This window comes from Pongo pygmaeus, chromosome 12, assembly GCF_028885625.2.
Source record: "Pongo pygmaeus isolate AG05252 chromosome 12, NHGRI_mPonPyg2-v2.0_pri, whole genome shotgun sequence".
Taxonomy (NCBI): Eukaryota; Metazoa; Chordata; class Mammalia; order Primates; family Hominidae; genus Pongo; species Pongo pygmaeus.
Window position 1 is genome coordinate 89,726,376 of NC_072385.2, and position 23,268 is coordinate 89,749,643.

At 43.0% G+C, this 23,268-nt stretch overlaps 1 protein-coding gene across 2 annotated transcripts in view; it reads left to right on the forward strand.

The window, feature by feature from the left end:
- Positions 1-10,518: 10,518 nt before the first annotated feature.
- The window catches only part of LRPPRC (leucine rich pentatricopeptide repeat containing), a 110,165-nt gene continuing 97,415 nt past the window's right edge, over positions 10,519-23,268 (forward strand). Inside the window, exons 1-2 of one of the 2 annotated variants that reach the window (XM_054474407.2) lie at positions 10,732-10,949; positions 18,307-18,381. In XM_054474407.2, the coding sequence (XP_054330382.1) occupies positions 10,801-10,949; positions 18,307-18,381 (224 nt within the window). In that variant the 5' untranslated portion in view covers positions 10,732-10,800. Of the gene's footprint in view, positions 10,950-18,306; positions 18,382-23,268 lie in introns of both variants that reach the window. The other variant, XM_054474408.2, reaches the window with a different exon arrangement.

Below are 23,268 nucleotides of genomic sequence, written 5' to 3' on the forward strand. Positions count from 1 at the left end.
ACTTGCTCCTTTTTTTTTTTTTTTTTTTTTAGATGGAGTCTTGCTCTGTTGCCCAGGCTGGAGTGCAGTGGCATGATCTCTGCTCACTGCAACTTCTGCCTCCTGGGTTCAAGCGATTCTCCTGCTTTAGCCTGCTGAGTAGATGGGATTATAGGCATACGTCACCACGCCCAACTAGTTTTTGTATTTTCAGTAGAGTTGGGGTTTCACCATGTTGGTCAGGCTGGTCTCGAACTCCTGACCTCAAGTGATCCGCCCAACTCAGCCTCCCAAAGTGCTAGGATTACAGACATGGGCCACCGCACCCGGCCCTTTTGTTGAAACTCTGGAATACTAATTGGTTGTTTTAATCTTTCAGCATTTTTAATGCATCATTTTTAAAAAAGTAATGAAGTTGTCTAGGCGCGGTGGCTCATGCCTGAAATCCCAGCACTTTGGGAGGCCGAGGCGGGCGGATCACCTGAGGTCAGGAGTTCGAGACCAGCCTGACCAATACGGAGAAACCCCGTCTCTACTAAAAATACAAAATTAGCCGGGTGTGGTGGTACATGCCTGCAATCCTAGCTACTTGGGAGGCTGAAGCAGGAGAATCGCTTGAACCCGGGAGGAGGAGGTTGCAGTGAGTCAGGATAGCGCCATTGCACTCCAGCCTGGGCAACAAGAGTGAAACTCCATCTCAAAAAAAAAAAAAAAAAAGAGTAATGAAGTTATAATCAACAAAATGATAAAAAGAAACGATAACACAGAGAATTAATTAAAACATTTAAATAATAATAAGAATAAAGAACACACATTTATTCATGTTTAGAGGAAACATGCTGTTAAAGAATTAAACCTATTCAGTCCATCCTGGGATCTAAGAAAAAAAAAAAAATTAAACCTAATACTAGGGAGAATGGTGGTCCTATCCAAAACCCAACCCAGGCCTTTTCCTAGTGCAAGCAGTAAAAACCTCTCTCAAACTAGCTTAAGTACAAAGGTGATGTATAGGCTCATGTAACTGGAAAGTCCAGGGGTAACTCTGCCTTTGGACACAGTTGAATGTAGAAACCCTGGTAAAGTCATCATCAGGCCTCTTTCTAGTCCTTGGCTCCGTTTCTCTTTTGTAGCCCTCATTCTCCTACTACACACAGGTTTCTTCAGGGGGTAGGGAGGAGGCAGGGAGAATGGCCACCAGCATTTACTGATTCACATTTTCATGGCTTATGACTCAAAGATCAGACATCTTTCCTACTAGCTGCAGTTAGTAAAATCAAATGAATTATTCAGATTGCCTAGTTTGGGTCCCCAAAAAGAATGACTTTAGCCAAAAAGATGTGATTCTGTCATATACTAGTCCAGCATCACGTGCTGATCCCTGTGGCCGGAGGTGGGGGCTGATACTGGAAATCAGAAGAAGTATGCATGCAGGGGAAACAGTGTGGAATGACAGCTACATGACACCATCTCCTCCTTGACCTCTAACATGCAGACACAAACACATACCTTTCTTTCTATAATTAATTCAAAAAGCGCTTTAATCTAACAACTCAACTGAACCACACCCAAGTGAAAACATGCCACTCACTCTTTAGTGGGAGACAACCCCAAGACAGACATTGTTTATACCTCCTGCTTTGTGTACCACGTTTCCTGAATGTGGCTCATTGTGATCTAATAATCTATGGCTAAATTATAAATTTATCTATCCCAACAGGGTCAATACATAGTGGTGGGAAGAAAACCAGGCGGATTGCAATAAAAATTCACATTTAAAAATGAGAAGAGGGGGAAATAACCAACAGTAGTCACAGTCAGTGCACAGCAAATACCATTGCCTGTTGGGCAGGGCTTATAAAGACTTCTTTCCCTGGCAGCAGAGGTGATTTTTCTTGGTCTGCAATCTGACTGTAACAATTCTACTTGATGGAATAATGTTCATGTCCATTACCACCATGGCCATATCTTATATCAATATTGAAGAGAATTCTTATTGGTGGGTTCAGAGGGCATAGGGATTGCATAAGAGATGGCCTAAGGCTTTGAGCCAACTACAAGTCCTTATTTACAAGAGTCATAGTTTCTCTGCTAATACATTTCCCTTAAAACACTAGTCAACTGACTATCTAATTCCTATGGTTTACATTAGGTAGTAACCAATGCCAAAATTTTATCAAGTCATAGTCCCTGTATCTGGACCCTGTCCTTGTAATTTCTGGCTCTTGGTTGTATCTTAACAACTTTAATACAAACTTTTCCTCTGAGTGATATGACACAATAGAGTGGCATAGCAGATGATGTGGCTCACCACCCGGGTTTCCTCCTTTAGGACTGAGGTGCTCTTTCTCAGCTGCTGCAAATGTTGGCAGCTGATGGCTCTCAGCTTGAGTTTCCTTGGGAACCCCCCTGACTTCACTTAAGTCAAGGCCATGCTTCTTCCCTGAAGACAGTCTACAGCCACCGACTGTTCAGTAATGGAGTATAAAGGCCCTGTTGCCTTGGCTGAAGGCAGAATAACTTTGAAGGGTCTTCTGAGATCCAAAGTTCTCTGCAGGATCTGAGGGAGGCCTCAGTTGCAACCGCATCGTAATTTGATCTCTCCTTCTGCCCAATCCGGTTTCCCTCATCCCTCAAATATGATTCCCTACAGCACTCTCCAATAGACCTCCTGGGCTCAAATCTGAGTCTTAGAATCTGTTTCCCTGGGAACCCAACCTATAAACTGGTAATATAATAATGGACGTGTCACTTGATTCCAAGATGAGCCTTACAGGATGGTGCTTTACAAATGGAAAAATTGTTGCTTTTATCAGGTAAGGGGTACAGAAAAGGAGGGTTTGGGAGCAATCTGAATTTTAAGGCTTCTCCTTGTTTCTCTGACCCCTCTTGGAACCCAGTAATCTCCTCTTGTGATGTCTACTTCCTTGACTTTGTTCACAAAGTCAAGCTCAGGCACAGAATTCAGCCTTGGTAATTCTCCAAGACCTAGCTTATCTGACTGTCAGTGGTCTGAGATTGAGGCAACTGGAGAGAGGACTGCTCAACAAAGCTGTTGCCATTCTCCTGCTTTCAGATGATTTAGCGTGGAGTGAAGTTTGTTCCCTTTGTCCAGAATGCTAATGAAGGCCAAAAACAAACAAACAAACTCTACTATCCTGATATTTTTCTCTAAAAAATTTCCTGAAACTCTAGCTTTAGTAAGCACATTGTGCCACTCTATTTCTTCCTACCAATTTTTACATTAGTCAGGGCTCTTTCAGGTGCAAATAGCAGAAACCCTACTCAAGTTAGGTGAAATCAACAGAAAATTATTAACTCATTTTACTGGGGAATCCAAGAATGGAATTCAGGTCCTGCTATATCTAGGGGAACAAAATAGGTCATCAGAATGTCCTCTCTCTTTTTTTCTGTCTCCCCCTCTCATCTGTATCCTTCTGTATGTTGACCTTTTTATCTTCCATTGAAAATGGGCTCTTGGCTGGGTGTGAAGGCTCACACCTGTAATCTCAACACTTCGGGAAGCCAACTTGGGCATATCACTTGATCCCAGGAGTTCAAGACCAGCCTGGGCAGCATGGCAAGACCCCGTTTCTACAAAAAAATACAAAAAATAGGCCGGGTGCAGTGGCTCATGCCTGTAATCCCTGCACTTTGGGAGGCCGAAGTGGGTGGATCACCTGAGGTCAGGAGTTCGAGATCAGCCTGGCCAACATGGCGAAACCCCATCTCTACTAAAAATACAAATATTAGCCAAGCATGATGGTGCATGCCTGTAATTCCAGCTACTCCGGAGGCTGAGGCAGAGGTTGCAATGAGCCGAGATCGCAACATTGCACTCCAGTCTGGGCGACAAGAGTGAAACTCCATCTAAAAAAAAAAAAAAAAAAAAAAAAAAAAAAAAAAAAAAAAATTAGGTAGTTGGGAGGCTGAGGTAGGAGGATTGCTTGAACCCTGGAGGTTAAGGCTGCATTGAGCCATGATGGTGCCACTGCACTCAGCCTGGGCAACAGAGTGAGACCCTATCTCAAAAAACAAAACAAAAAACAGAAAATGGGCTCTCTTCACATGGTGAAGAGGCTGTCTGCAGGCAGATCTTCACTTCCTTCAAGCTCCATGACCTAAAAAACCAAAACACGCTCCCTACTAGCTCCTTTAATTCAAGGGAAAAACGTTGTTTAGGGTAGATTGGGTCTCATCTTTAGGATTGTTACAGAATCATCACTGTGACCAGGGTGATATATTAGTCAGGCCTGGTCATGTGTCCATCTCTGGGCTCAGAGGCAGGATCTATTAAAAAGAGAAAGAAAAGTAAGATGGGAAGCCAAGAACAAGAGCCACATCAGTGTCTTGCAACTTAATGAAATGATAAATCCATACTTATTTTTTTCTTTTTCTTTTTTTTTTAAGACAGAGTTTTGCTCTTGTCGCCCAGGCTGGAGTGCAATGGCATGATCTTGATCTTGGCTCACTCAACCTCTGCCTCCCAGGTTCAAGTGATTCTCGTGCCTCAGCCTCCCGAGTAGCTGGGATTACAGGTGCCCACCACCACGCCTGGCTAATTTTTGTATTTTTAGTAGAGATGGGGCTTCGCCATATTGGGCAGGCTGGTCTTGAACTCCTGACCTCAGGTGATCCACCTGCCTCTGCCTCCCAAAGTGCTGGGATTACAAGCATGAGTCACTGCACCCGGCCAGAAAATCCATAATGTACTAGCCCAAGTAAACTCTATTAGTCCTCCCTCTCCCAATTAAACTGAAATGATCAGAAGGCAAGTTGCATAAAAGTGTTCAATGTAAATTATTTTTCAACCCTCAGAGATACACAAGCTAAAATAGAAATTCCACATTATCCATTGCTCAAAGAAAATTAAATACATTTTCTAGTTCCTTAAAAACAAAACAAGACATACAGAAATCATCCATTAACCAGGAAATTTAAGAGATTCATGTTACATTTTAGGCATTAACAATGATTGTTCAATAAAGACGTCCTAAAGTTTATTTTCAGTAATATAAGAATTATATCCATTTTATGTCTTAAAGGGACTCAGTTGTATAATACATTGAAATGCCAATTATGTTTGACTACTATTCTATATTGATTTATCCAGACACTATCTGCCCTGTGGGAAACACATAAACTTTTCAGCCTTCACACATGGTAACACTGGGAAAATATCAGCAACAACTCCTTGTTGCCAGCGTTGGTTACTTTCTTACAGTACATGACCCTGCATCTGTCTTGCTGGTTTGTAAGCTTCTGAAATAATCTGTTTGACAGAAGTGTTGCTGAAGGGTGTAACAATGGCAAATTGGACCTCCACTTGTAGTGAGAATCTTGAAGCTGTGTGCAAAGAAAGATCTGAGCAGAATAATTTTTGAATAATTGGGAATTACATACATGAATACATTTGGATATGAAAAATGCAGTCACAGATGAGAGAAGCCCTTGATTCATCAGACAAGTTGCCTTAAGAGAAAGCATAATCACAGCTAAACATTAAATCTGCTGCTTAAAATATGTTAAGTCTTTTGAGTAAAACAGGCTTTTAAACTTAAGGCAATCACTTGGTTCTTTGCTCACACTATTTTGAATGTGCTTGTGTCAAAATTGGAATAGATTCCAAAAAGGCTGACAAACAGTTATGAAGAATCAGTTTTATTTTCTGATCTTTGTGATTCATAAAAAATTATTAGGAGGCAAGAAATAAATTAATCGACCTAAGAGAAACAAGGGTAATGCCACCTGCTTTGTAAGCTTCCGATTTAGGGTGCTGAGTACTATACTTTGGGCTCAGAATTTCAAAGTTAAATTTTTCTTTCTTTTTAAACTTTCATGTTAAATGCAAATCTTTTTCTTAGATTGTAATAGCTACAATCTTGGAGATTTAATATTTTATGTAAAATGGTTTAGCAACAACTGCAAGTTTTGATGTTTGAGCTGCTATTTGTTGGAGAAGTCAATTAATCATGTTGCTATGAACAGCTCTCCAGTTCTCAGGGTACAGTCTGGTACATTTGTCTAGCTGGTGCTTTTGTCTACTTTGCATTTATATTGACTATTTGAATACAATGTTTTTCAAACTCCCAGTCATGCTGTATTAGTGAGAAGTGAAATCAAAATATAACCAGCATTTAAGTTCTTTTTCTTTGTGAACATATTTAAACATACACAAAATAGAATAGGCTGGGCGCAGTGGCTCACACCTGTAATCTCAGCACTTTGGGAGGCTGTGGCGGGCGGATCACTTGAGGTCAGGAGCTCGAGACCAGCCTGACCAACATGGTGAAACCCTGTCTCTACTAAAAATACAAAAATTAGCCAGGTGTGGTGGCACGCACCTGTAATCCCAGCTACTCAGGAAGCTGAGGCAGGAGAATCGCTTGCACCCGGGAGGCAGAGGTTGCAGTGAGCCGAGATCACACCACTGCACTCCAGCCTGGGCAACAGAGCCAGATTCCATCTCAAAAAAAAAAAAAAAAAAAAAACAGAATAGTAAAATGAGTTCCCATATACCCATCACCTAACTTCATCGATTATCAAGATATTGTCACATTTCCTTTTTCTATATTTTTGTTATTTTATTTTTTTGAGACAGGGTCTCACTTTGTCACCCAGGCTGGGGTGCAGTGGCGTGAACAAAGCTTACTGCTGCCTCCACCTCCCGGGTTGAAACAATCCTTCTGCCTCAGCCCCCTAAGTAGCTGGGAATACAGATGTGCGCCACCTTGCCTGGCTAATTTTTGCATTTTTTTTTTTTTTTTTTTTTTTTTTTTTTGTAGAGACAGGTTTTCACCATGTTGTCCAAGCTGGTCTCAAACTCCCTAGCTCAAGTGATCCTTCCGCCTCGGCCTCCCAGAGTGCTGGGATTATAGGTGTGAGCCACTGCGCCCGGCCTTTTATTCTTTGGAGAAGGCCTTTTATTCTTTGGGGAAGTATATTAAAGAAAATTCCAGGCTGGGCGCAGTGGCTCACGCCTGTAATCCCAGCACTTTGGGAGGCCGAGGCGGGTGGATCACGAGGTCAGGAGCTCAAGACCAACCTGGCCAAAATGGTGAAACCCCGTCTCTACTAAAATACAAAAATTTGCAGGCATGGTGGCGGGTGCGTGTAATCCCAGCTACTCAGGAGGCTGAGGCAGGGAATTGCTCGGACCCAAACAAACAACAAATTCTATGGTCAATGTTGCATGCTCATTGTATTGGAACTAACAGTAGCATTGTATGTGATTGATAATTCCTTCCTGGAAGGACTTCTTTCATTCAGGTATTTGTGACCTCACTGGGCTCAGTTCTCCTGCCTCTCTGGCTCTTCTTTCTCAGTTTCCTTTGCTAGATTTTCATCTATACATCCTCTAAAGATTGAAATGACACAAGCCTCAGTCCTTGGACTCCCTCTCTTGTCTATCTGCATTTTCTTCCTAGATGCTTTCATCCATTTCTGTGGCTTCAAATATTAGGTACAAGCTGCAGATTCCCAAATGTATCTCTAGCTCTGACTTTTCCCCTGAACTGACTTGTATGTCATATAGCCAACCCCTATTCAAATTTGACGCTTGGATGTCTAGCAGGCACAAGCTTAATATTCTAGAAGATCATTTTTGATTTCACTTTTTAAATCTGCTTCTGTTTTCCCCTTTTAAATCAGAGTCATCTCCATCTTTCTAGTTGTTTAGGCCAAAACCTTTGGAGCCGTTCTTGACTTACAATCCACAGCCAATCCATCAGTAAATCCCCTTGGTTCTGCTATTTAAATAGAGTAAGAACCTGACCCTTTCTCATCATTTCACCTGCTACCCTCTAATCCAAGCCACCACCATCTCTAGTCTGGATTAGCCTTCTCTTTGGTCTATTTTTATTTATCCCCATTCCCCTAAAATCTCCTTTCCAAACAGCAGATAGAGTGACCCTTTCAAAATACAAATGGGTGGCTGGGTGCTGTGGCTCACACCTATAATCCCAGCACTTTGGGAGGCCGAGGTGGGTGAATCACTTGAGGCCAGGAGTTACAGACCAGCTTAGCCAAAATGGTGAAACCCCATCTCTACTAAAAATACAAAATTAGCTGGGTGTGGTGGTGCATGCCTGTAATCTCAGCTACTTGGGAGGCTAAGGCATGAGAATCGCTGGGACCTGGGGAGGCAGAGGTTGCTGTGAGCCTAGATTGTGCCACTGCACTTAAAAAAAAAAAAAAAAAAGCAAACGGGTTTGGTGGCATGCACCTGTAGTCCCACTTCCTTGGGAGGCCAGGGTAGGAGGATTGCTTGAGCCCAGGAGTTCAAGGCTGTAGTGTGTCATAATTGCACCTGTGAATAGACACTGCACTCTAGCCTGGGCAACACAGCAAGACTCCATCTCTTTAAAAGCAACACACCAAACTATCCAATGGTTTCTCATCTCATTCTAAGTAAAAGTCAGTCTTCAGTCTAAATAAAAGTCAGTCTTCATGGCCACCTACAACACCCTGCTTGATATGGCCTCCAACTACCTCTCCGACCTCCAGGCCCCTCTCCACCCCCTGCTCCTTCCCCTACTCCTACCCCCTGCTCTCTACCCCCTGCTCTTTTCTCTCATCCACACAGTCCTCCTCCTTAAAGTTCTCTGAATAGGCTACACCTATTATTGCCTCTGGGTTATGGTGTTTGCTGTTCTCTAAGCCTTAACCACTCTTTTTTTTTTTTTTTCTCCTTCCAGAAGATTCTCCTGGCTTCCTCTTTTCCTTCCTTCAGGTTTCTGTTCAACGTTTTTCCTATTTAAAATATCAACTCTCCAGGCGTGGTGGCTCATGTCTGTAATCCCAGCACTTTGAGAGACGAGGCAGGCAGATTGCTTGAGGCCATGAGTTTGAGACCAGCCTGGGCAACATGGTAAAAACCCATATCTACTAAAAATACAAAAATTAGCCAGGGCTTGGGCCTGTAATCCCGGCTGCTCAGGAGGCTGAGGTGGGAGGATCACTTGAGCCCAGAGGTCGAGGCTGCAGTGAGCCAAGATCGCGCCATTGCTCTCCAGCCTGGGTGACAGAGCAAGACGCTGTCTCGAGAAAAAAAAAAAAAAAAAGCAACTTCCCCCATGACACCTTCAATCCCTTTACCCTGGCGTATTTTGCATCACAGTTCTTTTTGTCTTCCCAAATTAAACTTTAAAGAGCTTAATTAGAATCTAGGGTTGGTTTGTTTTTTTCTCTGCTGTATTCCCAGGATTTCAAATAGTGTATGGCACTGGATATGTGTTCAATAAATACGTGTTGAATAGGTGAATAACTTGTATTCCCAGTGCTCAGTAATATAACCCAGAGTCATTCATTTCACCTTGTTTCTTTTGGGGGCTTGGAGCGGGTGTCTTTGTTCCCTCATCTCTCAAAGCAGAGGTGAGCTAGGTCATCTCAAAATAGACATTAATTTAACACATATTTAATGAGACCTACTGTGTGTCTGGCACTGGGTAGGTGTATGGCCTACAATAAGACATCACAGTCCCTACTGATAAGGAGTTCGTGGTCCAGTGGGATAAACAGTCACAGGGGAAATGACCGTGGGAGGGCTTCCAGAGGAAATACCCGCGCGTTCGCCTGGTGATAGGTAGGGGACAGGCAGGTGGAGAGGGAGTGGAAGGCTGTTCTCAGCTTCCCACGTGTGCACAGGGAACCGATCCAGTCCGTAAGCCCTGTGAAGGCAGCGACGTGTTTTTTTTGTTTTGTTTTAGACAGAGTCTCGCTGTGTCACCCAGGCTGGAGTGCAATGGCGCCATCTTGGCTCACTGCAACCTCCACCTCCCGGGTTCAAGCAATTCTCCTGCCTCAGCCTCCCGAGTAGCTGAGATTACAGGCGCCTGCCACCACGCCCGGCTAATTTTTTGTATTTTTAGTAGAGATGGGGTTTCACCATGTTGGCCAGGCTGGTCTCGAACTCCTGACCTCAGGTGATCCACCCGCCTCGGCCTTCCAAAGCGATGGGATTACAGGCATGAGCCACTGCGCCAGCGATGGGTTTAACTTGCCTGTTTTCTCCCCAGATTTGGCTGGAGACTCTTAATTACATTGTTCTTTTACTTCTCACATGTATATGTGCATTTACTGAAGGGAGACGCGCGGTAGGGGTGGAGGGTTGGGGAAGAGAGTCAGTTCAATTCCAGCTTTAAAACTACAGGATTTTTGGTAGAATTCATTTATTTTCTAAAGCGAGGCCCCGCGTACGCGCTTAGGGTGGGGACCCGCGCGTTCCTTTACACTGTTCCCAGGCCATGATAATCCACATCCTATCATGTTGAACCTGGGAGGCAAACGGCAAGGTGCAAACGACTTCCACGGTTTCTCTGGCCCGCGTTTCTGAGAGTGAAGGGCCGTTCCTATTGGACATCGCGTCAGCGCTGAACGTTAGCTGCAACATCTGCACTCGGGGGCGGGGGAAACCGCCCCACATCCTGGGGTCTTCATAGTCGGCTCTCCTCGAGAGTTCTCTGTGTCTTTACTAGTTGGCCTCCCACAAGCCTCTGCGCCAGCCTGGGAGGAGTTGACCTCTTGCGGCTCTACCAACAGAGGAGTGCAGGGGTGCAGCGAATGAACACGATGCCCAGATCGGAGACGGAAGACGGAAAAGAAAAGCTTCGATAATGAAACAAGCAACATCGTTTATGTGAATATCATATTGGGTCTCCTTAGAGAAGTGCGGTTTTCCATCTTCCAACCTAAAACAATCCCTGGCTCCCCCCCACATTTGGCGCGCCCGGCAGTTGGTCTCTGCCGCGCCAGGCGACCCTGCGGTCATATACTCTTCCTGTCCTTCTGGAGGAGCGTGCTTCCCGCTGCGGGGACGTTCGAGCAATGGCAGCCCTGCTGAGATCCGCGCGTTGGCTGCTGCGTGCTGGGGCGGCCCCGCGCCTTCCGCTCTCCCTGCGCCTCCTCCCTGGCGGCCCGGGCCGGCCGCATGCCGCCTCCTATCTGCCCGCCGCTCGCGCCGGGCCCGTGGCCGGGTGAGTGCCCAGGCCCTTCCTCCAGCCAGGCTGCGGCGCCAGGGTCCCTCGGGGTCGTGGGTGCCGGCAGGGACCGGGTCCTGCCTGTGCTCGCCACCCTTCTCGCCGCCCCAGGACCTAGCCTCCCCGGGCCCCGCACCACGCTCCGTACCGGGGGTTTTCGGGTGATAGGGTTAAGCGCCTTCAGAAGGTCACGGCTGCGGGCATGGCCTGCTTCCGGCTTGAATCCTGCCCTCGCCACTTCAGCCTGGATCTTACTGCCCTCGGGGTATCCACGGTCAACGAAGATGAGGGGAGCTTTGAAGACTGTTTTGGGGAGTCGGGTGGTGGTCTCTTCCTTACACTTGGCCAGCTTGGGTGGTGTCCCACGTGGGGTCACCGTTGGTGATCAGTAACCACCTAGCATTTAGATATTGGAAATTTAGCTTTTTGCGAGGGATGGGGCGGCTGGGAGTGGGTTGGGAGTTTGGGTGAGCCACGGATGGCTTAAAGCTGGACGCTGGATTATGATCAGTTTGGGCTTTTGCTTGCGTTCTCTTGAATGGAGTTTTCCTTCAGCATTTAGGAAGGTGTTGCGCGAGTTGGGAACTGTCATGGTAGGATTTGTAAACGTCTTTGTTTGTTATTTATTTATTTATTTCGAGACGGAGTCTCGCTCAGTCGCCCAGGCTGGAGTGCAGTGGCGCGATCTTGGCTCACTGCAACCTCCGCCTCCCGGGTTCTAGCGATTCTCCTGCCTCAGCCTCTCGAGTAGCTGGGATTACAGGTGTGCGCCACCATGCCAGGCTAACTTTTGTACTTTCTACTAAAAGTCTCTACTAAGACTGGGTTTCACCATGTTGGCCACGCTAGGCTCGAACTCCTGACCTCAAGCGATCCTCCTGCATCGGCCTCCCAAAGTGCTGGGATTACAGGTGTGAGCCACCGCTCCCGGCCTGTAAGTGTCTTTGAATGAATGAGCACATGCAAGGCACTCTGGAATCTGGGGATGCAAAGGCAAGTTAAACTCTCAGTGGGTGTCAGATAGGCGAATAAATGCTCATGGTTTGAGGTTTATCAGAGATAGGTTTGGTATAGACTTTTGTAGTGGAGGGGATAAGAAAAGTTGGTGAAAGTGTTCATTTGGTTATTAATAGTATTTTGACCACCAGAGAAGGGGAGATAGGTGCTGAGCTTTTAGCATTGGAGAAAAAATGATTTTGAAAGACTGATGCTTGTAAATTAAGGTACTTTGAGAGCTCGCGTAAGGACTGAGAGCCAAGGATCTGCAGTAGGCTGGGCCCAGACTGCAGCCTACTCCAGATTTATCTGCATTTTATCCTCAATTTATCTGCATTATGTCATTAGACAAGTTACTTAACATCTCCAGGCCTCAGCTTCCTTATCTATAAGGTGGGAGTAGTAATAGTGTTAGGAATATTGCAGAATTATCTGTATTAAGCACTTAGTATAGGGCCTGATGCCTAGTAAGTGCTTTGTTGGTTACAACAGTAGTCATAACATCTACGGTTATGCGGACCTTCATGGACCAGCCTGAACACCTAATCTCGCCATAAAATTACGTGGAGGAAATAATTTATGATTTCTTAACAACTTAGTTATAATCTTTGGAATGGAGCCTACTTGTAATTTGGAGTCTGCCTATATTTTCTTATTGGGCTTGAACAGTTAACTTTCCGAAATCATGCCTCTGAGCACAGAACTATATACATCTCTTGGCTTTCAGAGTTTCTTTTGAGAAAGTTGTGCCCATTACTCTTATTTTTCTAATCCTCAGCATTTCTGTGAGGCCAGGGGAAGGTCCACATTTTCTTTTATCTTGACTGTTGCATTTGAGGAGAACTGAATAAAGAGAGAACACAGTTTAGTAGAAAGGGTTCTGTTTACTTACTGCATAATCTCAGACATCTTACTAACCTGTCTGTTCCTCAGTTTCATTATCTGTAAAGGCCTTTCCCCCTTATCTTTGTAAAGTTGCTTTCTTATCATTCAGATCTCAAATGTCTCTTCAAGGAAGCCTTACCTCAACACTCAATCCAAAACATGCCGGCCCTATTGTAGATTTATTCGTGGCACACCTCACTTGTCTGATATCATTACTTATTTCTCTTGTTTTTTTTTTTTTTTTTTTTTTTTCTTTAGTAGAAGGTAAGCTACATGAGAGCAGGACTTTGTCTTGTTCACCACTGTGTGTTCAGGTGATAGCAGGCAATAAAGAAGTAATTGTTCCCTCTTTTTCCTGGACTCTGAGCACTGTATATAGTCTCCTACCCGACATCCTGTAAGCATGCCCAGATCTTGCCCACCTGAAACACAGAACCTTTCCTGGAACTCTGTTTACTCTAGAAGCTTCTCAGTCTCTTCCCTGTCCATACTTCTCTGTCCCTTTAATTTCCTCACTTTTCATTCACTTTCCTACCTACTGCAGTCACACCACTGTCAAAGGCCATTATTATCTTGTTTATTGATTTTTTTATTGTATTTTTGAAAAATTATTTCAAAAGTGCCTTGAAGAACAGTTGCAAAAATTATTCCTCGAAGTGCCTCAAGGGACAGTTGCAAAACCTGGGTGGTGGGAACAATAAACTAAAAATCACCCTTAATTATATCAACCAGAGAGCCATTCATTGATAGCTATCCTTCTAATGACTTATGTATGTGTAAGATGTATGTTTATTTAACTTTTTGAAAGGACCTGTTTTAATTACCAAATCCACTTTTTAGGCCTTGACCTGGCATATTACTCTGTCTTCCATTTTCCCCTTCATGAGACCCTTTTCTTGGTATTGATGACACCATTTTTCTAGGTTCTCTTCTCTTTAGGGTTTGTCCCATTTGCTTCATTCCTCTTGCTTCTGTTCACCTATTAAATGCTGATGTTCTTGGTAGTTTTACTTGTGGTCCTTCTATGTTTTCTCAACATTTTCATTCTCTTTTGTGACCTTTTCCATTTTTCAGGGCATTACTTACCTATCTGATGATGTTTCTCCCAGATATGGACCATCTACTACACATCCACCTGCTTGAACAATAGGTACTTCAAAGCCAACACAGCTCAAATTGGACCCCTCCTTCTTCTCACATCTGTTCCTCTTGTGTTCCCTATTTTCGTGAATGTTGCTGTTTCTACCTGCCTTCCAGAAAGATCCTGGATATCTACATGTTTGTTTTCCCATTTGTCTCTCACTCCCTTCACCCCCCATTTATTGATTGCACAAATGATTAAGCCCTGTTAGATCTGCTTCATTTGGAATGCATCCCTTTTCCTCCAACCGCATCATCATTCCCTAGTCTCCCTGGTAATTTGATCATGTCATTTTCCTACTTACACTTAAGCATTGTGGTGGCTCCCATTGGGTCCAGAAGGAGATCCAGACTCTTTAGCACGGGTGCTTTATGAGCTGGAGTTGCCTCTGGAGCGTCATCTCTTGTGAGTTCCCTCCCATGGCATCCTGTGTTCTAGCCATACCAGTCTATACTTTGAAGTGATCTACAGCAGGGCTTCTTAAACTCTAGTGAGCATGATTGCCTGGGGCTCTTGTTAAACTGCAGATTCTGATTTTGTAGGTCTAGTGCTTGTCTGTGGATCTGCAAGGCTTTGATGGGCCATGTTGTATATTTCGTTGCCTTTGAGTGTAATGTTGACTCTTGGAATGTGTCTCCTCTTCCCCCTGAGTTAGGTGTCCCCCATCTCTGTTGAACCTTAACTTGACTGCTTCTCCCGTTTGACTGGCTCCTTTCTTGTGCCTCCTCTTAGACCGTGTATCACTAAAGCACCCATTAACACTATGACATGTGCACTCATCAACACTCTGGAGCTGGCTGTAAGTTGCTTGAAGGCAGATACTGTGTCTTACTCCTTTTGCTTTCCCTGGTGTTTAACTTTGTGGCATATAGTAGGCGTCAAATGTTTGTTGAGTGAATCAATGAAAATCTTAAGACATTGAAGAAGGAATATGGTAAACTGGAGGAAATTGAAGGGATGCTTAACCCATCCATGCAGTGCAGTGTGTCTACACAAATTCACCCTGAGCTTGATTACCAGGAATGTCCTATCTGAGGACAAATGAGTATTAGTGAGTGAAGTTATTAGACATTAGTAATCTGTTTTCAAAATTGTAGCACCAAGAAGTATATCCTTTTCCTTTGTAATATGTAGTCTTGCTCTTCATTTTCCCATTTCAGTACATCTATTTTTCAAATAGATGCTTTCTTAAAAACCAGCTCTTACTCTGTTCTCTGTGAGGAGATAAATACTCTTGCTTTGTCACATACATTTTCCTTGCATTTCTGGATCAGAGCTGCTTTGTGTGTGTATTCTTTGTGTGATGGTTTTTAGCATAATACTTGTGTACTTCAGAGGAAAGATAAGCTTTGGACTAAATCTGTTTGGAAGTAGATCTAGACTAATGATTGGCCTAAAGGTGAAAATCACATATTGTCCTTTGATGGGATGGTGTGATTTTTATTTCTAAAGTTGGAAGAAAACTTTTAGAAAACTCATTTTAGAAAAATCTTCTGCAGATATTAAGAATCTGATGGGTCCGGCTGGGTGCTGTGGTTCACACCCGTAATCCCAGCACTTTGGGAGGCTGAGGCGGGCGGATCACTTGAGGTCGGGAGTTTGAGACCAGGCTGGCCAACATGGTGAAATTCCATCTCTTACTAAAAATACAAAAACAAAATTAGCAGGGCATGGTGGCGGGCGCCTGTAGTCCCAGCTACTCGGGAGGCTGAGGTGGGAAAATGGCGTGAACCTGGGAGGCGGAGCTTGCAGTGAGCAGAGATCAGGCCACTGCACTCCAGCCTCGGCGACAGAGTGAGACCCCATCTCAAAAAAAAAAAAAAAATGTATCTATACATAAGTTAGCCAGGCGTGGTGGCCCATGCCTGTAATCCCAGCTACTTGGGAGGCTGAGGCAGGAGAATTGCTTGAACCCAGGAGGTGGAGGTTGCAGTGAGCCGAGATCACGCCATTGCACTCCAGCCTGGGCTACGAAGCGAGACTCCATCTCAATTTAAAAAAAAAAGAACCTGATGGGTCCTTTGGGGTTTTGAAATCTGTAACATTCAGCCTCTGCTCTATGAGTATAGATTTATCAATCACAGGGCTAGACAGGCACATGTACAACTATTAGATGTACTGTCCGTAAGAGAAGAATATAATATGGTGGTATTTCAGAGAGAGGAGCAGTGCCATTTGTTTTATGGCAGGGGGACATTGAGTTTTAGAGGACACATGGTAGTGGATATTCAGAGTGTTCCAAAAATAGAGAAGAGCATGAAGAGACTTGGAGGCTGTTTATCCTGTGTAGCTGTGTGGGATGTGGTGGAAGTTGATTTCTTGAGGCTACCAAGATTGCTTAGAAGGTAGGTTAGTTGATGATTGGAAGCCATTGGAGGATTTTAAGTACAGATTCTGACAAAGTTTATGTAGATTATAGGAACGTGGGGATGGAACAACACTGGTATTACAAATTAGGAGTAATAGGCCTTCAACAAGGTAGTACAGAACTGAAGAAAAGATCCTTTTCTTGAGAGAACGAGAACAGAAGATTGGTGAGAGTGTTAGCAGAATTAAGAAAAGTAGATTTGGGGATTAGGGTAAACAATGGTACCTTTAGAATAGATGTTGATTACTTTCTTTTTTTTTTTTTTTTTTTTTGAGATGGAGTCTGGCTCTGCCACCCAGGCTGGAGTGTAATGGGGCCATCTCGGCTCACTGCAACCTCTGCCTCCCAGGTTCAAGCGATTCTCCCACCTCAACCTCCCAAGTAGCTGGGACGACAGGCGCATACCACCATGCCCGGCTAATTTTTGTATTTTTAGTAGAGATGGGGTTTTGCCATTGCCATGTTGGCCAGGCTGGTCTCGAAATCCTGACCTCAGGTGATCCACCACCTCAGCCTCCCAAAGTGCTGGGATTAAAGGTGTGAGCTGCTGCACCTGGCCTGATGTTTATTATTTTCAAAGTGTGTTTGTAAACATAACATCATACAAACATTTCAACTTCCGTGGGTTATTACAAATTAGGAAACAGGGTTAGAAGTATAATTTATTCAAGACCTCAAGTTGAGATTCAACTCCAGATACCGTGATTCCCGTTTCTGAAATGTTTTACATATGTTGCAACATGTGTTACAAGTGTTTTACATATGTTACACATTTGATCTTGTCATTTTCCTGTTTACAGTTAAGTGCCATGGTAGTTTCCATTGGGTGCAGAATGAGGTCCAGACTGTTGTGTTTTAGATGGTGAAGGGATTACTTATGGACAAAAACATTTTTTAAAAGGCAATATATGATATAAACTTGGGATTTAAAGACTTTCACAGGTAAGTAAACATAGAAGATCTCAGAATGTATCTGGAAGGGATCTTCATAGATTCTGAAGAGTGTCTTTCTCTGTGTCACATCATCGTTCCCAATCTGGTTAACTGACTTTGCATTACTTCCTCCATAGGTGAGACACAGGAGACATCCCTTTTGACTGGAGGATCCTGGGAGATGGAAGGGAAATCTGGATAGGTGGAAAGGAGTGGATTGGTATTTCAGGCCAGAAGGTTGTTACCAAGTGTAGAAGGGTGGCTAGTAGCTTTTTTAGTCTAAAATTCTGTGATTTACCATAAAGCATAAAACTGGGGCAGCTAAATTTGTCAAAAGTTTTTGGAGAATTCAATTCTTAGAGGGAGAAAGTTCATTGTGACTTAGTTTTATAAAAGATTTTTTAGGCCAGGCCCAGTAATCTCTGCACTTTGAGAATCTGAGGCAGGAAGATCACTTGAAGCCAGGAGTTCAAGACCAGCCTGGGCAACACAGTGAGACTCCTATCTCTAGAAAAAAAGAAATTAGCCAGCTGTGGTGGCATGCACCTGTAGTCCTAGCTAGTTGGGAGCTGAGGCTGAGGTGGGAGGATTGCTTGAGGCCAGGAGTTCAAAGCTGCAGTGAGCCATAATTGCACCACTGCACTCCAGCCTGGACAACAGAATGAGACCCTGTCTCAAAAAAAAGATAAAGGAAAGATATTGTAAAAACTCAGAGGCATTTGGCCGAGTGTGGTGGCTCATGCCTGTAATCCCAACACGTTGGGAGGCTGAGGCGGGCGGATCACGAAGTCAGGAGATCAAGACCATCCTGGCTAACATGGTGAAATGCCGTTTCTACTGAAAAAAATAACAAAAAAATTAGCTGGGCGTGGTGGCGGGTGCCTGTAGTCCCAGCTACTCGGGAGGCGACAGAGCGAGATTCCATCTCAAAAAACAAACAAACAAAAACTCAGAGGCATTTATTGAGCACCTTCTATAAGACAGCTATTATTTATTGACCAGTGGCGTCTCTTTTCTTTCTTTTTTTTTAGATGGAGTTTCGCTCTTACTGCCCAGATTGGAGTGCAATGGCGTGATCTCGGCTCACCGCAACCTCTGCCTCCCAGGTTCAAGCGATTCTCCTGCCTCAGCCTCCCGAGTAGCTGGGATTATAGGCATGCGCCACCATGCCTGGCTAAGTTTGTATTTTTAGTAGAGATGGGGTTTCTCCATGTTGGTTAGGCTGGTCTCGAACTCCCGACCTCAGGTGATCCGCCCGCCTTGGCCTCCCAAAGTGTTGGGATTACAGGCGTGAGCCACTGTGCCCAGCTTTTTTTTTTTTTTGAAACAGAGTCTCTCTTTGTCTCCCAGGCTGGAGTGCAGTGGGGCGATCTTGGCTCACTTGCAACCTCTGCCTGCTGGGTTGAAGCAGTTCTCCCACCTCAGCCTTCCGAGTTGCTGGGATTACAGGCACCTGCCGCCATGCCAGGCTAATTTTTGTATTTTTAGTAGAGATAGGGTTTCACCACGTTGGCCAGGCTGGTCTCGAACGGACTTCAAGTGATCTGCCTGCCTCGGCCTCCAAAAGTGCTAGGATTACAGGCTTGAGCTACCGTGCCTGGCCCCTTGTTTCTTTTCTTAATTACATTTACCATAATTAATATTTTTAAAGGTCTAATTTATTAGATTTATTACTAGATAAGAATATTCTAGCCAGTGCCTTATACATAGAAAGCACTCAGTAAATATTTTTTGAATTAATAAATGGAAGAACAGAATTGATGTGATAAGTAAAGAACAATGATAGGATTTTTGAAAAAAGATGGTTTTGAGGATGGTTGATCTGGCAGTTGTATGAAGAGAGGCTGAAGCCTGAGAAACTAAAGATTTGTTGCAGAAGTCCATGAGTTCATCAAAAGCCTCAGACATCTAAGCACTCACTAGATGGGATATAAAGGCTGAGAGACTTTGCCCAATAAAGTAATTAGTCTAAGATTTTGAGTTTGAGGGAACAGGGTATTAGTGGAATAGTTGGTTGCAGTGGAGAAATTTGAAGGGAATACCAACTTTTTTTTTTTTTTTTTTGCTCTGTCGCCCAGGCTGGAGTGCAGTGGCGCTATCTCAGCTCACTGCAAGCTCCGCCTCCCGGGTTAACGCCATTCTCCTGCCTCAGCTTCCGGAGTAGCTGGGACTATAGGCGCCCGCCACGGTCCCCGGCTAATTTTTTGTATTCTTAGTAGAGACGGGGTTTCCCCGTGTTAGCCAGGATGGTCTCAATCTCCTGACCTTGTGATCCGCCCGCCTCGGCCTCCCCTAAGTGCTGGGATTACAGGCATGAGCCACCGCACCCGGCTCATTACCAAACATTTTTAAAAGGGATTATCTTTTTGAATTTTGGATACATTAAAACTCGGGAGGCTCCAGCAGTATATAAAAAGAATGATTTACCGTGATCAAGTGGGATTTATTCCAACTGTGCAAGGACGGTTCAGCATTTGAATATCAATCCACGTGATCCAGCGTATCAACAGGCTAAAGAAAATTCAAGTGGAATAGTTAAATTAGGGATTGGTGAAAACGCAGGAGATAAATTTGAGTTCCCCATTTTCTACATTACAGTGCAACAAAATAAGTTGAGAGAGCGGCTCTATGAAAACTAGTTTTGTACTTTACAAGTGTGTCATAAAATCCAAATCCCTTATTTATCTGCCATTGGAGACTTTCCACTGTCTAGTCTCACTCTCACTGTCTAGGTTTAATTTTTTACCACTTTCCAGTGTGAACACCCAACTGCAGCTAGATTAGTTTCTTCAATGCCCTTTTGCCACGTTGAGTTCATTTCAGAATGAGACCGTCTGAGTGCTAACCCTGGCCCTATCATTAGCTTTAACTGTGATGACTTTGGGCAAGTTGCTTCAGTTTTTTCATTTGTAAGTTATAATTTTCTCATACCCAGCACAAATTAAACACCTGATAAACATTAGCTATTAATCTCTGTCTTCTACCTGTATCTCCCTTTAAACTCTTGATAGCTCTAAAGTGACACTAAACTGATTCATAATATCAGTGAAGAAGAAAAAAAGTGGAGAGAAGAGTTTTAAGAACGTGTATGGCCTGGGCATGGTGGCTCACGCCTGTAATCCTAGCACTTTGGGAGGCCAAGGTGGGCAGATCACTTGAGGTCAGGAGTTTGAGACCAGCGTGGCCAACATGGTAAAACTCCGTCTCTACTAAAAATATAAAAATTAGTTGGGCATGGTGGTGTGTGCCTGTAATCGCAGCTACTCAGGAGGCTAAGGCATGAGAATCACTTGAATCCTGAGGCAGAGGTTGCAGTGACCTGAGATCGCGCCATTGTACTCCCGCCTGGGTGACAGAGCAAGACTCCATCTCAAAATAAAATAAAATAAATAAAAATGGGCAGAAAATACTTAACCAGAAAAGACATATAGATGGCAAATAAGCATACGAAAAGATGTTCAACAGCTTATGTCATTAGAGAAATATAAATTAAAACAACAATGAGATACCACTATCAGAATGGCAACAATCCAGCAAAACATCGAAAACCCCAAATACTGGCAAGCATGTAGGACAACAGGAACTCTCATTTATTGCTAGTAGGAAAGCAAAATGGTATAGCTATTTTGGAAGATAGTTTGGTAGTTTTCTTACAAAGCTAAACATAGATTTACCATTAGGTATTTACCCAAATGAGTTCAAAATTTATGTCCATACCAAAACCTTCACACAAATGCTTATAGCAGCTTTATTCATAATTGTCAAAAATTGGAAGCAACCTGGATGTCCTTCAGTAGGCAAATGGGTAAACAAATCACGTATATCTACAAAAGAACATTATTCAACAGTGAAGAGAAGTGCACCGTCATGCTGTGAAAAGACATGGAGGAACCATAAATGTATATTGCTAGGTGAAAGAAGCCAATCTGAAAAGGCAGCATGCTGTATGATGCAACCATATGACTTTCTAGTAAAAGCAAAACTAGAGACAGGTAAAAATCAGTGGTTGCCAGGGGTTCGGAAGGAGGGTGGAAGGAATGAATAGATAGAGCACAGGGCATTTTTAGGGCGGTGAAATTATTTTGTATGATACTGTAAAGGTGGATACATGTCATATGTTTGTCAAAACATGTATACACACAGTGAACTCTAATGTAAATTATGGACCTTGGTTGATGGATAATGTATCAGCATTGGTTCATCGTTTGTAACAAATATACTACACTACAGCAAAATGTTACTAGGGGAAACGGGAGGGAGAAGAAAGTGGGAACTGTTCTTTCAGTACAATTTTTCTATAAACCTAAAAATACTAAAAAATTGTGGGTTTTTTTCTAGTCAGTCTCTGCTTATCAAAAAATTGTGTTTATTTTTTTAAAAAATGGTACAGGCTTTAAAGTAGTGGGGAGGGTCCCATGGAAGCCTGCTTAGTAGGATAATCTGATCCTTTATATCTTTTTTTTTTTTTTAATGGACATTCGACTATAAGATCGTTTTCTATTAAAGAGTTAAAAAAAACCCACCTTAATTTTTTAAAAAAACTGAGAGATAATAACTTTAAATGGTAGATTTTACAAGAAAACATTTATGGGTAATTTGAGTATTAGTGGTAGGAGTTGGAGTCTGTGGAAGGAACCTGAGACATTTAACTAGGAAGTGTAAAGGAGCCAGTATGATACTTGGATGAGATGATACAGTAATTTCCCCTTATGTGGTTATATCAATTTTGGTCCTTAGCATTTGGAGGCAGTGAGCTCCAGCTTGTGCAAGCCTGGTGGTTGTGATCTTCTTGCGGGGCCCCACCGTCACCCCTGGACTTGTTCTGTTCTTTCCTTTCTGTCACGACATACCCATTGCTCCAGGCTGTGAAACTTTTGTTTCCAGGATGTATTAGAGTGAATTTAAAAATAAGTTCTGGACCATATAACTGAAGAGTGAAGATTTCTTTGGTTAAATATGTAATCCTTCCTCTATCCCAATTTATTTTATAATAGATTCATGTTTCTACTTAACTAAATCCAAGCACACTTATGAGAAGGAGACTCAGCTGCAGTAAAGACATGTGTATGAGAAAAAATTTGCCTAGAATATTCAGAACAATGTGCTAGTTTATAAACATCTGTTTTCTGCCTGAAATTTGAGTTGGTCTTCTCTTACATTTAAAAAATATCCTGTAGCGGAAGTTTTATTTTTGCTCTTTAACAGTTTATCAGATTTGTGTTGTGTAAAAAACTTGGGCAAATAGACTTCACAATTTTGAAATTTTTGTATTAATCAGCTTTTGTTGTTGACTAATATTATTGCATACTCCTCCACACTTGACATGTTGTCCTGGATAATTTAAAAATAATGTCACTTTGTGCTTGCGGGGCATTAAGAAGGGGATAGTTTAGTAACAACTGATATAGCAACTAGATAAATGCCTTTTGGAAGTAAGGGATAAATATTATTTTAAGGGTATATCTTCTGTGGTTTGTAGCTTAATTCAGCTCGTTTAACAAACTTGAGTCAATTAGCCATCTAAAATGCGCTAATCATTGGTCTTACAAAAATAAGACATTGTCTTATTTAGTCAGTATCCTGATTTTTCCCATTATTTTCCACCTAGATGGTGGAATCACTAATGGTTAGAGTCATGATTTCTCCCAGATCACAGTGGTAGAATTTCTAGTCTATTATCAATTACAGCCTCGTTTTATATAAACTTGAGGTGAAACCTCTAGTATAGTTTCCTTTAGTAAAACATCACATACTTGATCATTCAATTTGTGACTGGTTTTTTCAGATTAATAACATAGGATAGAAACGTAAGTTTTGTTTTTAAAGTCACCATTGTGATGAAAATGTGTACGTCTGAAAAATGTGATTATATTATACTTAGTTATTATATAGTGTATAATATATTTAGTGGCTGCTGTAACTAAAATATTTGCAATAAATGTGTAAACCACTGATAATTAGAAATCACTTGTTAAAAGTGATGTTTAAATGCA